The sequence below is a fragment of the Sorex fumeus genome, unplaced genomic scaffold (genome assembly GCF_029834395.1).
Source record: "Sorex fumeus unplaced genomic scaffold, SorFum_2.1 ptg000111l, whole genome shotgun sequence".
Lineage (NCBI taxonomy): Eukaryota > Metazoa > Chordata > Mammalia > Eulipotyphla > Soricidae > Sorex > Sorex fumeus.
Window position 1 is genome coordinate 11334177 of NW_026606168.1, and position 16733 is coordinate 11350909.

General features: G+C 56.9%; 1 protein-coding gene across 1 annotated transcript in view; it reads left to right on the top strand.

Moving 5' to 3' along the window:
• The window catches only part of ZNF618 (zinc finger protein 618), a gene marked incomplete at its 5' end in the record, with an annotated part of 185654 nt that overhangs the window by 112138 nt on the left and 56783 nt on the right, over positions 1 to 16733 (top strand). The window contains one exon of the mRNA XM_056135376.1: positions 7983 to 8242. Coding sequence (XP_055991351.1) covers positions 7983 to 8242 — 260 coding nt within the window. The remainder of the gene's footprint in view (positions 1 to 7982; positions 8243 to 16733) is intronic.

Below are 16733 nucleotides of genomic sequence, written 5' to 3' on the forward strand. Positions count from 1 at the left end.
TGACTTGACACTGCTGCTCGGGACTCCCGCTTCTCTCCACTTGAAGTTTAAATTAACCAGGGAATTAACTCTTCCCATTTAAATCTCCGTGCTTGTCTTTCCTGAGCCGTAGCGCAACCCAGTGCCGTGGCTGACTGACACCATACATTGAAGGGAATTAAGTGCCTAGGAATTATCTCCGACTAATGACATATTTATGCATTGTAGGTTATTTTGAATTTCTCGGCTGTTAAGAGTTGTTTAATAGGTTAATAGTTTTAATCTATTAATCTAATCTTTTCGACTTGACTATTTATTAAAATAGATCACTGTCTCGTGACAGAAATGGAAGCACGGATCATTTTGGGGGTAGTCGGGGGGGGGCGCGGGCGGGTGGGCCTGACATGGAGATTGAAAATGGGTGGAAGCGTAAATACAGACCTGGGCCTCCTGGGGTGGTAGAATGGGGAAGTGATAGTAGCCTCAGGTACGTGGGGTGGCGGGCATGCTTTCTATTTGTTCATTTAAAGAAGGTAGTTTCAGGAGCGGGGGACACTTGGTGAGTTTTTTCTTTTTCTCTTCTTTTCTTTATTTTGTCTTTTCTTCTTCCTCTTTGGACCACACCTGGTGGTGCTCAGGGGTTACTCCTGGCTCCGCACTCAGGAATTACTTCTGACAGTACACAGGGGACCTTACTGGATGCCGGGGATGGAACCCCAGTTGGCCACGTGCAACGCAAGCCCCTTACCCGCTGTACTATTGCTTCAGCCTCCTGAGTGATTCTTTTTCTGAAGAGGTGTGGGCCAAATAAGTTTGAGGATCTCTGGGCTAAAGGGAACACCTGGAACACCCCCTGGAATACACTTCCCTGACTCAGAGAGGTAGCAGGGAGCCGGCTCAGCGACACTACGTGTCTTGCCTGGACAGTGCCCTGGTTTTGATTCCTGGCATTGAATATCCCTAACAGAGGCTCCCTTGCGAAGTTTCTGTGACCTGCACCCAACCACAGCCTGGCTGCTTCTCTCCGAGCAGATGCATTTAAATCAGCAGTAGCTCGTGGACTCTGGGGGTGGACAGTGGATGAGGGTCAGCAGCATTCCAAGGCTAGTGGACATTGACCTGTACAGACTCACTCCATGGGGTGATGGAAAGTGGGGGAGGCTCTGAGGACTCTTCGAGGCTCTGGCTGGGTTAGATACCGAGCTCAGGTTTAGTGGCGAGACAGCGCAGAGATGGGAGGTGGGTCACAGCAGGTGACACCTAAGGTTGAAACGGGAAATGGGACTTTGCGGGTGTGAACAGAAGAGGCCTTGGGCGTAGACGCGCATGTGGGACACAGCACGGGGGTCCCGAGGCCGGACGAGCGCATGGGATTCTGGGTGAGCTGCGGAGAGACATGACCGGCTGCTCTGGCTGAGGAGGGACAACAAGGATCCAAGGATCCAAGTGCTGACTGTGGGCTGCCAGGGACTGTGTCTGGGGGGAGGCACCTCCAAAGCGATGCTCCCTGGGTGATCCCTGGGCCCCTTCCGTAGCCACTCAGCCATGTGGGCCAGCAGTCCGGGGCTCCAGTCCACGGCTGTGGTGCTGCTGGGGCCCTGTGGGGCTGAGAACCAGCAGGGCCACCCCGGGGAGGTGCTCCCAGGCCTCCAGGGTTCCACCCCTCGATGCTAGGGGGACCAGGCAGTGCTGGGGAAGGAACCTGGGCTGGGGATATGGGCTGTAGCCAGGACCCCTCCTCTCCCCGTGTGGGAGGCGCAGGGGACACGATCTGGGGGAGTCCCGGGTGGGCGCTGGGAGAGGGAGAGTCAGGCTAACTCCCCAGTCTGTCTGGTCAGCCGGGCAGAATTGCTGTGCGGCGGCATCTTAGATGGCGGGGTTGGGAGGGAGGAGGCTGGGGGCCCACACAGAACAGCAGCTCAGCCGGTGGCACCCCATGCCCGCGTGAGCTGCTGATCAGGCTGGAGCCTTGCCCTCGAATTGCTCATGTATAAAAGCACGCACCCAGATGAGATCACTTCGGGAGTGAGTGGGTCAAATAGGAGAGAGGTTCTAGGGCCCATCCCTGGGTATGTGGGTGACTCAGGGACGGGTGGGTGAGGAACAGCCAGAGGTGGGGCCGGAGGCGGGAGACAGCACAGCCAGCCGGGGAGAAGGTGGGACAGGGAGGTGAGCGCGACCCGGGTCGCTGAATTCTCTGAAGACCAGAAGGTTTTGGTCGTGGCACAGAGGCTATGGGGAGTCCATGGGATGACCGGGGCAGCACCCCCATGGACTGAGGCAGCAGAGCCAAGGAGCAGACCTGTCACTATCTCCGAGCAGAGAAGATCTTTGCACCCCACTCCCCACTTCGTCGGCAGGCAGGGCGTGTAAGAGCACCTGTGACCACAGACACCACCCAAGTCCTGGCTGGACGAGCATTAATTCCCCGGATGCCCATCCATGCAGGCATTGGTGGAGGTTACAGTTAGACTCAGCTTGAGACCAGTTCTTGATGAGCAGAATCTTGAGTGAAGGTTCATCCCACTGAGTTCACTGAGTTAGGGCGTTAGTGTCACACCTCCACCTCCCGCCCCATACTGCTCCTACCTTAAGCAGGAGCCTTTGGAAGGGGTGGGCTGATTCTACAGCCCAGTGTCAAGGCCAGGGGGCTTTCATGGCTCCCATCTTGTACAGCCACCCTGTAGAGCCCCCTCCCCGCCCCCAGGGCCTAAGTCCAGAGACACATTCCAGAGACAGCAGCAATATGGGATGATGCTAACACAGACAGAGGGTTCCCTGGGGTGGTGCTACCATGGGCAGATTGTTCTCTGGGATGATGCTATCCCATGCAGAGGGATCTCTGAGATGATGCCACCATAGGCAGAGGGTTCCCTGAGATGATACTACCCCAGGCAGAGGCTTCCTTGGGAAGATTCCACCCAGCAGAGGGTTCCTTGGGATGATGGCCCCCCTAGGCAAAGGGTTCCCTGGGATGGTGCTACCCCGGGTGGGCAGAGGGTTCTCCGGGCTGAGGCTACCTTGACCAAGGGTTTCCCTGGGATGATGCCACTCTGAGTAGGCAGAGGGTTTCCTGGGATAATGCTACCACAGACAGAGGATTCCCTGGGATGGTGCTACCCCAGACAGAGGGTTCCCTGTGACTTGTTAGATCTGGAAGCATCAGCCTTGGAGGTTGGAGAGGAAGAACTTGACATTGTGCAAACTTGAACAAAGGTCTCTGATCCCCAGACACTGGGACTCTTCCTCCCACAGGCCTGAAGGAGTCCTTGGGCTCAGATCCACCTGCCAGTTGCCTGTCTTGGGCTGCAGGATTTGGTGGGCACGGTGTCAGGACAATTTGGGACAATTGCCTTCAACTTTCCTTCCTCTCTGTAGCGAGTTACCTTGGACATGCCCTTCACCTTTCAGATATCACTGCTGCTCCCACTGGGCAGACAGGGGCATGAAGGAATCAGATGCTGGCTTGGCTTCCACTCCGCATCCAGCCACAGTGCTCTTGTGATGGTCAGCAGTGCTGGACCAGGTCCAGACCTCACACAGCTGCCGGGTTGGCCCAAGGGAGGGGGTGGGAGGAGGGGGCATTTGTTTCACTTCTCCCCAGGCAGTTGCAGTAGGTCTTTGACAACAACTGGGGTGCCACAGAGGAATTAGGATGGGGCTGAAGAGCTCGGGGGCGGCGATAGGGTGGGGAGCACTGGCCTGTGTGCATGGTGATTCACCTGCACACTAGCTTGTCTTCCCACTGATGTGCGCACTGGCTCGCTCAGGTTCTGGCTTGCTCTCACGCTCCTCTCCCATGGCTTGCTTGCACACTGACTGGAATGCAGGCTGGCTTGCACACTGACCCACTAGTACACTGACCTGCCCAAGAGCCGCTGCTCCCCTTTCGGCCTGGGCCATGGAGCAGTGTCCCGTGCTGCTGGGACCCAGGGTCGCCAACTAGGCACCTTCCCACTGCAGCGGTTCCTGCCCCATTTCTGGAGCCCTGAGGTCTGAAATCAAGTGTGGGCAGAGCCCTGCCTCTCCCAGAAGCCCTGGGGTGCGCCTCCCCTTTGCCAGCTTCTCTCTTCCAACCTCTGCCGCCTTGACTTGGGACACCTGCCCTCCCTGTCTTCTCTGCATCACCCCATTTCTGTCACGTCTTCCAGCTCGCATCCGAGGTCACTGTCAGGAGTCAGGCCCCCTCCAGGAAGTCCAGGAGCACCTCATCTCAGGGTGCTCGGCCTGGCTACTCTCAGAGTCTTTTCCAAACAAGGTCACAGCCTCACAGTCTTCACAGATGCCTCGGGTTAGGACAAGGGCATGAACTCCACTGCAGGGTGTGGGTACTCCTGATTAGCCCACTGGAGGAGAAGGAAGCCCAAATATATGTATATAAATACATTTTCATACAGTTACTTGATATGAAGTTATATAACAATGTAAGCACACCATCTCCTATAAATATTTCTTAGTCTATATAATTTATGTATTTGTAATTTATATAATAAATTACGATACTTTAATTATATAATATATAATAGATTATTTATGCATGATTAGTGTATTGTGTATTTATCATTGGTATAATGTGTATGATTATATCAATGATTATAATTTATGTAATAAGTTATATATTAATATAAGCACCCCTGTGTCTATATAGACTCCAAAAATTGAAGCCATGAGAAAGAAAGAACCCTTTTTTTTTCTTTCTTTTTGGGTCACACCTGGTGATGCACAGGGGTTACTCCTGGTTCTGCACTCAGGAATTAGTGCTCAGGGAACCATATGGGATGCTGGGAATTGAACCCGGGTCGGCCAGATGCAAGGCAAACGCCCTACCCGCTGTGCTATCGCTCCAGCCCCGAAAGAAAGAACCTTTTTCCACCATGTCCTCCTCTCTCAGGATGCTTGTATACCTGGTTCACTTCTGTGGAACCCCTCGGTCTTGAAGGAACACACTTTGAAAACGAGCACCTTGGGGGATGAGCAGGGTTCTTAGGGAAGCCAGGGGTGGAGACCCCACTTGGTCTGGCTCTTCCCGCCACATTCCAGCATGGGCTGTCACCAGTGACCATGGAAAGTGGGTGCTTAGGGAGAAATATCCCTTTCGTGCCTGACTTTAGATTTTACGTTGAAGTGTGACTCGGGTTAAATATAAAATTCATAGCATATCTTGAGCAACTATTTTGTGGTTATCTATATATAAATCTATTTTACAGCGACACAAATAGAATAGATTATGGAGTGTCAGCATGTAGATAGATTCCGAGGGCTTTTTCACTAATATACCTAATGATTCGTGCTGAGAATATCCAAGGGCTCCACTGTACATTTAAATGGATATAATTAAAATAATGAGCTCTATTTTAAAAATGATATATGAAAAAAAAATTTAAAGAAGTTAGAAGGAGCTGTACTCCTAATTCAAAGTGATATAAGTACTCGCACGATTGTTATTAGGCCACCTCATTAAATGCAAAGCATCCGAGAAAAGCAACGAACGCCGGGGCTTGTAAATCGAAAGCATGACGCCGGGCGGGGATGAGAGGCGGCGCGTGTCCCCGGTACCACAGGGGCCAGGCCATCACACTGAAAAGGGGTGAAGCAGACGGTGGTGGTGACCAGTCCATGGGCAAGAAGGGGGCAGCTTCTGTGGCTCCTTCCTTCTGTGGATTCAGGCTGATCTCCCCACTTCTGTGTTTGCCAGCACAACCTGGGAATCACAGAGGGGAAGCATGGGTACCAAGGGGTGAGCCCAGGAACAAAGCCGGGTTGGCTTTCTTGGGAAGAAGCCGTTGGCCCCCGCCCCCCGCCACCCCCGCCTCCCAGCTGCCATCCCTGATGTCTGGGGACTTTTGGTGACCTGAGGCTGGAGGTCCTGTGGGATGAGGTGGCAGGAGCTGTGGTTTCAGGCCTTCATCAGGGGTCTCTGCTGTGCTGGGGTGTCAGGTGTCCATAGGAGGGGTTCCCCTCTGTTCTGCCCACTTCCCCCGGGGCTCAAGCCCAGCCCGGCCTTCCAGGAGGTGGTTGGGGATCTTTCAGCCCTTCGGCCCGAGTGGCCTCTTCTGAGTGTGGACCCCACTGCCCCAGGGCCGCACCTGTTCCTAAGACCCAGATGATTTGGCGAGACCATCAGTGAATAGGGCACTCTGCCGTGGCAGATGGCAGCCGGGGCGGCGGAGGATGTAAGTGGAGGCCTCGGAGGGGAGAATGGAGTGGGGGCGAAGGCTGAGACTCCGAGAGTGACTTGGTTGATGTGGCTGCCGTGTGAGGGGCAGGTCCAGGCAGGGCCCCGGGGCTCTTGCCCTGTGACTCCGGCATATCCCCTTGTCCCTCTTGGACACAGCCGCTGTGACTGACAGGCCAGAGTGTCCCCCGCCCCCGCCCCCGCCCCCACCCCCGCAGCTTTCTCAGGCGGGTGCGCTCCCAGAGCCCAGGAAGAGAAGTGTCCGTGCTCCCGAGCTGGATGAGGCAGGTGTGATCCCCTCAGGGAGGTGCAGGACTGGGTGGGATGCTTAGCTCTAGTCTCTGATGGAGCCAGTCCTGTGCTTTGCCAGGGAGCCCCGTTCCTGGGTCTCCCCTCTCTCCTTCCTCCGGGTCACAGAAGGTCACTGCTGCAAGGTCCTGTTCTGAGCTGGATTCCCCCTGGCTGTCTGACCTCCAAGAGACTCGTCAGGAATCACCTCTCTGGCCCTACCTACTCCCCATTGGCCATTTTCTCATGGAAGCCAGGCCTTCTCTCTCTCTCTCTCTCTCTCTCTCTCTCTCTCTCTCTCTCTCTCTCTCTGGTCAGTGGGGCATGGGAACGGAGGTCGGCAGGCATGAGTGAAACTGATGCCCTTGTGACAGTTGGAGCCCCGAGAGGAGAGGGGGTCCTGCCCAGGTCACCCGCAAATCCAGAATAAAGACCAGGACCCCTGTTTCCCCACACTCTGGGCCTTCACTGCCCCCCAGCTGTCATGTGAAAAGTCCTGGGGGGGCACCCCAGTGCTTCTCAGAGCATCGGGGAGGACGGAATGAAGCCAAAGTCACGCTCCCTTTCCTGGCTGTGCCTAACTTCCTGGGCGGTACCCAACTGGTCGTCTGTTTGGAAACAGGCGGCATGGTGCTGACCCCCCTGCAACGCTTCCCTTGGGATGCCACACGGTCACCAGGGAAACAGAACGACTTGGGAACAGATGGCTGGGAACTGGCCTCGGGTTCCATCCTGCCACTGCCCCAGTGCTGCTCCAGCAGGCTCAGGGCCACCATCCCTGGACCACCTCAATACTGAGCACCTTAGCTCTGTGCCAGCCTGTCTGGGGCCAGATGACCCTAAGGGACCCTCTGGCAGGTTGTTCCTCACCTGTGAGCCAAGCCAGGGACTAGAGGCCCTCCAGTGAGCTTGCCCACCCTCCTGCCGAGGCCCCGAACACACCTCGGCACAGGCCTTGCCCCCGGGACTCATATCAGGGCGCACCCAAGCCTACTGGACCAGAACTGGTTTTCTCCAATACCTGGGTGAATCTGGGTGTACTCAAGGCTGGAAAGAGCAGCCTCCAGCCAGCCAGGGCTGCCTTGGTGGGTCTTTCGTGACTCCAGTTCTTTATTCCCCCCCTCTTGAGGAGGGGGGAGTCCCCTCTCCTCGCAGTGTCCAGGGGACACTCCCAGAGCTCCTCAGCCAGCCAGCCAGTTCTGTACCAGGCTCAGGTTGTGGGACTGCTCAGGTCCTGGTGCTGGGTCCAGCAGCAAGGCCAGCCCAGCAGAGCTGGTGACCTTGAGGGTGACCTCCAAAGATGCTCCCAGTCAACATGGAGACCCACAAAACCTACATTTGCCCCACCCCTGCTTCACCTCCGCACACCCCAGCTGCCCTGTTTACAACTTGGGAGAGCGTGGATCGCCAAACTGGGGTGTCGTGGGTTCCCCAACGGACCCTTGCGGGGTGACACAAACCCCCAGACAAGGCTTCCGGGAGGTCTGGGGAAGGTTTGGAGGACCCCACCCGCCGACTCAAGGACCTTCTTTTCTTCCAGGGAGCGCTTGAAGCGCAGCCAGAAGAGCACCAAGGTGGAGGGCCCAGAGCCGGCCGCGGCCGAGGCCTCGCTGAGTGCCGAGCAGGGGACGATGACGGAGGTGAAGGTCAAGACGGAGCTGCCCGACGACTACATCCAGGAGGTGATCTGGCAGGGCGAGGCCAAGGAGGAGAAGAAGGCGGCAGGCAAGGACGGCCCCGGGGACGTGCCCGCCGAGATCTGTGTGGTCATCGGGGGCGTGCGCAACCAGCAGACCCTGGGTGAGTGGCCGCGGGGGCGGCGGGGGGTTGGAGGGGTGCTGGGCGCTCGGCCTGGCTCCAGCCTTGGGGGGGGGGGGGGGGCGCTTCTCTGCTCGTGGGGACAGACCAAGGCTCCTAAGTGAAATGTCAGATGAAATGTCCAGTTTGCTCGCCTGGTTCTAGTACGGAGTGTCTCCATCCCTTGTGACAAAACCCTGCCCAGCCCATCAGACTCAGTTTACCTAAGTACCAGGAACTTTCTGCAGGCCGAGGGGACGCTCTCACACCCTGGGGCTCCCAGAGCATCAAGCCGGCTATATCACAGGTTCCCTCCCTGCTACACAGGGTGGATGCCAGGGGCCAGCCTCCAGGGCAGGTGCCCAGGGAGGATGGGATCAGGGACTGATTGGCACCGTCCATGGCCTCTTCTGCTCCAGCTCTGAGAAATCCTCTCTCCCTCGATTTCCTTACATGAACCAGAGGCAGAGGCATCCGGGAGCTCCCGGGGAGGTTTCAGGACTGAGCCCTAAAGGTAGATGCCAGGGGTCCTGCCTAGCAGCTGATCCCCTTCTTCCGAAAGTGAGTAACTTGTGGGCTCATGTGGGCCAGAGCGCAATGCCAGCCGTGAGCCAGGAGCGAGCATTGTGAAGCGAGCTCCTTTGGCATGCAGTGTTGGCCATGGAGCCGACTTTTGGGATCTGCCGAGCAAAACAGTGCTGGGTGGTAGAGTTCTGCCACATGGACCCCAGTTGGCCAGCCTGGAGCTGGGACCCGGTGTGGCCTGGCCCTGTCTGGTCCCAGACCTGCCTCCTCATCCCGGCCACCCCCCGCACTTGCTGTGCCCGGGGTATTCTGAGAAGCACAGCTGCCTCTTCCCAGCTTTGCCTGTGCTCCTGGCCCAGCTGGGGCCCTGCTCTGCTGTTGAGCTGTGTCCCATATCAGTTCCCTCTCCCTGTTGTTGAAACTCGGGACCTGCCACCGTCCCCCCACCCCCACACCCCTTCTGCTCCCTTCTCTGCTGGAGCCTTGCTGGGTGTGGACCTCTCAGTCCACCTGGGCCTCTGCAATCTTAGCTTCTCCTTGCTCTCTGCGGCCTCTCACACTGGCCACCAGAGGCCATGGAAATCCGTGAGCATGCTGCCCCCTAATACTTTTAAACGTGGGGCTCCCCCAGGGTCTCGGGGGCAGCCGCGGCATCGTCCATCCCTGTCACAGCCTGAGCCTCCCTGCCTCCTTTTCTGCTTCGGTCACTCCCTTTGTTCCCTTTATTCTGGCTGCTCTCCCACCCCATTCCCCACACGTACAGGTCCCTCTCTCTGGAAGGCCTCTGCCCGTTTCCTCACACTCAAGACCCATCCAGTCTGAAGGTCAATTCCAGTGTCTCCGCCTCCCAGAAACCTCCCTGGATCTCCTGTGGTCAGCAGTGACCTCATATCTCCTATACCATTCACCACCCCCCAATCCAGTGTATAAAAGAGAGGGGCCCTGTCCACGCCCATCTCTGCCACCAGGACCGTGAGCTCCCCACTCCCACCCCACCAGACCTCTTGTCCAGACGCTGTCCTGAGGGGGCTAGGTCATGCCACTGTGACTCTGAAGTGTTGCTCTTGGAAGCTCAAAGTTGTTACTGGTTGCTGAATCACCCCCACATACCCATAAGATGGCTCTTGTGGGTCTGTGGGGGCTCTGTGCTGCTCCAGAGCCGTGATTTAGAGGGAAAGCAAGGTTTAGAGAGGCCCCTGCCATGGCCAGAAGTGAGAAGTGCTAGTCTGTGTGCAGCCATTGATTGGAACAAGTCACAGGGCCCCTTCCAGCCTCTCATGTGACTCAAGGGGACAACCCATATTTGATAAAGAGCCAGGATGGTGTGGCACAGTGCTCAATCTAAGAATAATTTGGGGGGTTGGGGGGGCTGTAGGCGTTCTCCTTCTGTCTCAGTTCATCCCCTGAAGCCCCTCATGCGTTTCGGACTTCACTCTTAGGATGTGCCCTTGCTCCCTTATGTGGTTGTTGTAAGATTCAATGACCACCCCCCCCCCCCAGTGTCTGTTTGGGCCCTTCCCCAGGAAGGGCCCCATGAAGGCGGGGGTGCAGGGAATATGAGTCTTGCGATAGAGCCAGTGGCCAGGCAGACCCTGAGCAGCCACGCTGGGGGACTTGGAGGGCATCTCTTCCCCACCCCAGTGCCTGTGCTGTGAGGGTCTCCAGGCCCCCGGGCTGCTTTTCAGACATTTTTGCAGGTTTCTAGCTCAGCTGCTATACCCTGGGCAAAGGTCAGGGTCATTCAAGGTCCTGCTGGTAATTGAGTCTTGGCCCCCTCATGGGGCTGGCCATTGAGCGTGTCCGTGGAAAGGGGACGGTGTTGTGTGGGGAGAACCAGCTCGTCTACTCGGACGGGGAGGGAGCCCAGGTTCCAGGACTGAGCTGCTGTGTACCCTGGGCAGGCTGCCGGTCTCTGTCTGCGCCTCCATGCTCAGCGTTGCAAATCTGCAGGGTTATGCGAGGATTCAGTAGGGTGATGTAGGTGCAGCGCGCGGCACTCCGCATGGTAGAGGAGGGGCTATTATTAGCATCAGTACTTGTATTAATAGTATAAAGTACCTCTTCAAGGGGAAGAGGAGGGACGGCTTCTTCTCTCTACCCATGTCTAAGAAATAAGCCAGGGTGATGCAGAGTGGGGGAGGAATAGGAAGGGAATGGTGGAAAGTCCGCGTCTGAGGAGGAGTCAGAGACCTGAGTTTGGGACTGGAGAGGTGGCACAGAGGTGAAGACCCTTGCCTCACGAACATCGACACCCTGGTTTCATCCCCAGCAACCACTTAGGGTTCCCTAAGCACTCCCAGGAGCGATTCCTGAGTACTGAGCCAAGAGTGAGCCCTGAGAAACCCCAGCCATGACCCAAAAACCAATAGCAAAAAAAGACTAGGGCTCCTTCTTACCTGAACACCAGGTAGGGTCACCTCCAGTGGCTGGTGCCCCTTTGAAGACTTCCTGGAATTCAGAAATTATCTCATTGACCTTTCTGAAGTGATAGCACAGCGGGTAGGGCGTTTGCCTTGCAAGCTACCAACAGGGCCGACCCGAGTTCGATTCCTCTGCCCCTCTCGGAGAGCCCGGCAAGCTACCGAGAATATCTCGTCCACACAGCAAAGCCTGGCAAGCTCCCTGTGACGTATTCGATATGCCAAACACAGTAACAATTGTCACAATGGAGACGTTACTGGGCCTGCTCGAGCAAATCGATGAACAACGGGAGAACAGTGACAGTGACCTTTCTGAAAAAGTGGCTTTATATGTTCTGGTGAAATACACCACAGTGTGACGGGGTCACAGTGCTCCGAGGGGCTTTACTGTTTCAAACCTTGCACTCCACCCCCACCCCAAATTGGCCTTGATGACTCTTCCTGCGACTTCCCTGAGCCGCCTTTCTTCTTCAGAGTCATTGCTGCCAAGCATTGGGCTCCAAAATCTGGAATGGAGGGAAGAGCCATGAAAAATAAAATTGTGGTTAGAACGGAACCTTTGTTTTTCTTTTTGATTTTTTTTGGGTCACACCTGGCAATGCACAGGGGTTACTCCGGGCTCATGCACTCAGGAATTGCTCCTGGTGGTGCTGTGGGGACCATATGGGATGCTGGGAATTAAGCCTGGGTCGGCCGCATGCAAGGCAAACGCCCTACCCGCTGTGCTATCACTCCAACCCCAAGAGTGAAACCTTTGAACTCAACTAATCTAAGATGGCAGAAGATCTGATGAAGTGGGGCCAGTCCAAGTTGTGGGTGCTGACCATGGCGCTTGGCCGTGTTGTAGGTTCCACAGGGCAGTGTGATTAATTATGGATGTCTGCCCTGGATGTGGCATGGGGCTGTAAACCCAGCACCCTTCATTTCTTCTTTTTCACTTTTGGGCTGGAGTGATAGCACAGCGGGTAGGGTGTTTGCCTTGCACACGGATGAACAGGCCGACCCATGTACGACTCCTCCGCCCCTTTCGGAGAGCCTGGCAAGCTACTGAGAGTAAGTGGTTTCTCCTGCCACCCTCCTGTCCAGGGGTCCACCAGGGGCCCACCAAGCTTCACCTTCTGGTACTGACTAGGGCGGCAGGTGGTGTCGGGCATCCAGCCAGGGTTGGCCCCATGCAGGGCCTGTGCCCTACCCCCTACACTACCTCCCTGCCCCTGATACCCATCGTTTCCTGGAGATGCCAACTATGGCGTGTGGAGAGGAAGGAGCTTCCCTGAATCACATGGTGGTGACCCTTGGCTTCTGTTTCTTGAATTTTGGGGGAGGCTGTGTCACCTCTCTGGACTTCTCTGTAGGGCAGTAGCAGGGAAGCCATCCAGGGATCTTCTAGTTGGTAACACAGTGTGCCTCTGGGCCCTGGTGAGCCAGCACAAGAAGGTCCCACAATCCGGGGCACTTGGCAGGAGGCATGGAACAGCCCGGGGCTCCCACCCCCAGCACCTCAGGGCTCCAAGCAGAGGAGAAGCGCCTTCCTGCCCCAGGCTGCGCCACTGAGAGACACTCCTGCTCGCCCATTCCTCAAGCGCCAGCCTGCCTCGGCCTCCCACCCTGCCCTTCAGTCCCCTCCTGGCCCTTGACCAGTCTTCAGTGTTCCCAGGGATGCAGACATTAGCCGGGGCACTTCCTGCGAACACGTGTGTGGCTCTGGCAGCTCCTGGGGTTAGGACGGTGGGAAGGGGCACCAGGATTATTGGAGAACCAGTTACAGGGCGCGCACACACGCATGTGTGTGTGTGTGTGTGTGTTGGAGTGTGTGTGTGTGGGGGGGGTGCCTGCCCCAGGGATGGGCGAGTAGAGGGGATCCGGCTGGGCAGCAGGAGAGGAGCCCCAATTAACAGGGAGCACCCAGAACTGCCGGGGGGTGGGCAGTGCTGCTGATGGCTAACCTGCTGGGGCAGGGGGCGTCTCCACGCAGCCACCACAGCTGGGACAAGAGCCATTCCGACACAGCCACGTGGGCTTGGGCCTGTGACAAAGCCGGGGGGGGGCGGGGGGCGTCGGTGGCGCCAGTGCCAGGTCCTGCTTCCTGGTGCCAGCCGATCGCTCGTTTCCTGTTTCAGTAAGCTGGTGGCTGGCAAGGCTCCTGCGCGCCTGAGCCAGCCAGAAGCAACACCCGCTCTCACCCGCAGCGTTTAGGGAGGATGGACGGGTGCTGGCCCTACTCCAGGTGCGCCCCGCATCAGCTCCTGACTCTTCCCCTCCGGGCCCCGGGGAGGGGAGGGGGCTCCATGGAAGAGAGTCACTGGGCTACAGCCAGGAGGCCTCGATCCTCCCTGAGCCACTTGACCTGCATGGACGGCAGGTCTCCTCGGGCAGCCCCAGCTCCCCTGGGGGGCTTTCGGGGGGGCAGGAGAGGTCATGGGGATGAAGTCCTATGAAGTGGGTGACAGGCGAAGCAGCAGTCCCTGGTAAGAGCCTCGGGACGTGGATACATTTGGGATCACCTTTGCGGGGGTATCAGGGAGCAGAAGGGCACGAGCTTCAAACCTGAGAGTGGCCACCTCACGGTTTTTCTCTGAAATGTGAAGAACGGCCAAGGATATCGGGATATCGTTTCGGGGATATCCTTGTTTTTTTTTTTTTAAGTGGCATTTTGCAAAGAAAACTGTGACTCACCACTCTCTTTGGATGTATTCTAGGGAATTCAGCCCTCCCTGCTATTTCCTATCTTCCACCGTCTATTTTTATTTAGCTTGGGGGAGTTGTGGGGGGGGTGGTTGGGGATGAATCCTCTCAAGCAGTACTAAGAGGGTCAAGAGGCCACTCCTGGAAATATTCGACCTGATTGGCCTGAAAGCTCACTGCTTGTGCCCAGGGATGGGGGTGGGGGGCACCGGGGTGACCCCTTGTGGTTTGGGGGGTTGGAGGGAGACTGACCTCGGATCCTGGGGGGGATGTGCTGGCCCTTGAAGCTCTCTCTCTCTGGCCCCATCCATTTTCGAAACATGCAAGTATGTGCATCTCAAGCAGTCAGAAACGTCACATCTTCCCTCTTTCCTCTCCGAACGCCCATTTCCAGCCCACGGCCTCTGTGAGATTCTCTCCTGTAAATAATATTCTTGATGCGCACGAGTGTCTGATCACAGTTTCACACTCATCTCCCACAACAAGACGGACACAGTTGAGATCGAAATTTCAATTGCTGAAATAGGAATTTGGTGGAGGGGGGCAGGGAAGAAATTGCGATTCTCAACTCCCCCCACCTCAAAAAAAAAAAGAAAAAAATCTTTTTACCTTGGTGGGGATCCGCGTCATCTCCCATTTTAGAGACATTTGTCTTCCAGATCACTTTAGTAGTCATGTACCATTCATCAGCGAGATAAAATAGTGAAAGGGGCAGGCTGGGGGAAGGGACCCGCCGAGGGCCTGGGTGAGTGGGGCGTGAGTCCGAGTGTCACTGAGACGTGAGCTGCCTGAGCTGGGTTCCTCCAGGCGGCTCTGAGAAAGCGTGCGTGTGTGCCTGCCAGTTCTGCTCCAGCGTGCACCGAGTTCTTGAATCCCTTCCAGAATCGTCTCGGACGACTTCCTGGTGTTTCCCTTGACAACTCTGGGAGTCCCTCCTGCCTTTTCCTTGAGTACGGGAGCTGGAAGTCACCCTGTTTGCAAAACGGACCCCACCTCCAGCCCGCCCCCCCCCCCGTGGGACCCTACTGCTTTCTCAGCCTTGCACTGATGTTTCCCACCCTCTCTGCGGGGACCTCTGAGAGGAACGGCCCAGTGGGCAATCCTGGCATGGGGCGGGGAGTCAGGGGTGAAGGGAAGGAGGAGGGGGTGAGAAAGAGTCTTGTAAGAGCGGAAGGGGCTGTGGATTATTGGAATTGGGTGTCCCTGCCCCCCCCCCCCCCCCCCCCCGTGGTCACCCATGCGTTAGGAAAGGGCAGGTTTTAAGGTGATACTGGGTATCTGGTTCTCTTAAGTCACCAGTGCCTTGGGGTTGACACTCCCCTGGGGAGACCAAGTGCCCAGGGGCATAGCCCAGGACCCTCCCCTGCTCCCCCCTCCCCCCTGTGGCCTGTGGAAACACGCCTAGATATGATTTTGGTCTCCAGGTGCTCTGGGCCTGTTACCTGCCACGTCTTAGACCCCCGAGGGCAGTTGCACCCTCCCCCACCCCCAGTGGCTCTGTGTGTGGTGGGTGCTGGCTGAGTGTGTGGTGGGTGCACTGAGCCAGTTGGGGGGGGTCTCTGTGGAGAGAGCTTCTCTCTGTTCCCCAACTTTGCCTGTCACTCTCCCTATTCGCCTGCTCTTGCTGTATTTTGTGTTTCCTGAGGGGCGTCTGTGTGTCCCCAGAGCCATGGGTTCTGTGTGTGTGTGTGTGTGTGTGTGTGTGTGTGTGTGTGTGTGTGTGTTGTGTTGTTGTGTGGGTGGGAGGGAGGGATGAGGTGGGCAGGAGAGAATTCTCAACTCCGGGGATGTCGTTCTGGCATGTTGCCACACAGAGCCAGCATCCCTCGGGAACTGGACCCACCTGGTCTCTGTTGGCCTCCCTTGGTGACCGGGAGCTAAACCAGGCTTTCTGCGAGGCAGGTATAGGAAACCCTAGGTGGGTCGCTACGCTAGCCTGTGGGTTCTTGGTCCCTGGTGATGAGAGCAGGGTGGGGGAGGAACAGCTTCGGCTCCCTGGTGCTGGCCTGGCAGAGTGGGGCCTCCAGGGCACTCTGCAGGACAACCAGCCCCGGGTGTGTGTGTGTGTGTGTGTGTGTGTGTGTGTACGCGCACACATGTTGGAGGTGGGGAGTGGGAGGGGGAGCTGCTCCCCGCAGGTAAGCAGAAGCCCCGAGGCTAGAGCTGGGTGTGCCATCTCCCATTCTCCATTAGCCCTGGCTCCTAGAACTTTCCAGCTCCTGAGTTTGGAGCACTGGTGTTTGGACCACAGTGGCCAGGTGCTCAGAAGACCGTGAGGGACTCAGGAATAACCTGGGGCCCCAACATGTAAAGTCTGTGCTCTGACCTTAGGAGCCCTCGGGGACAAGGGGCAGAGATGCGAGGGGTGCCTGCAGCCTCCTCAGGCAGATTCTGGGGCTCCCCACGTGGGCCTGGAGTGAAGCGCACCCCGGCAGTCTCTGGCCCCGCATGGTCACATGAGTCACCCCTCACCTGAAAAATGGAGGAAGTGATCCCCTTTCTCATAGGGGTGGGCAGAACAGATTTCCTAGCAACCCCTGGAGTGTGGACCCAGCTCCTCCTCATCCCCATGAGAAGTGGGCATGAGGCTGCCCTCCTGATTGGCTTCCGTCCCTTGCCCAATCGGAGGCAGGGTACGTCTACTTTTGTTAGGGTGTAGTTGATGCTCTGCCCCAGATGCCAAGCCCCCTTCTGGCCCTGCCTGTCTTGGCGACTCTGGCATTTCGGGCTCTTTCTGATGTCCTGTGTGACTCAGATGGAAGAGTACCCCAAGGCAGTGCCCACAGGGGATGTGTGCCAAGCGGCTGCTGAGGGCACCAAAGCTTTGGACCAATCATTGAGGTATGCAACTGGTATGGGGCAGG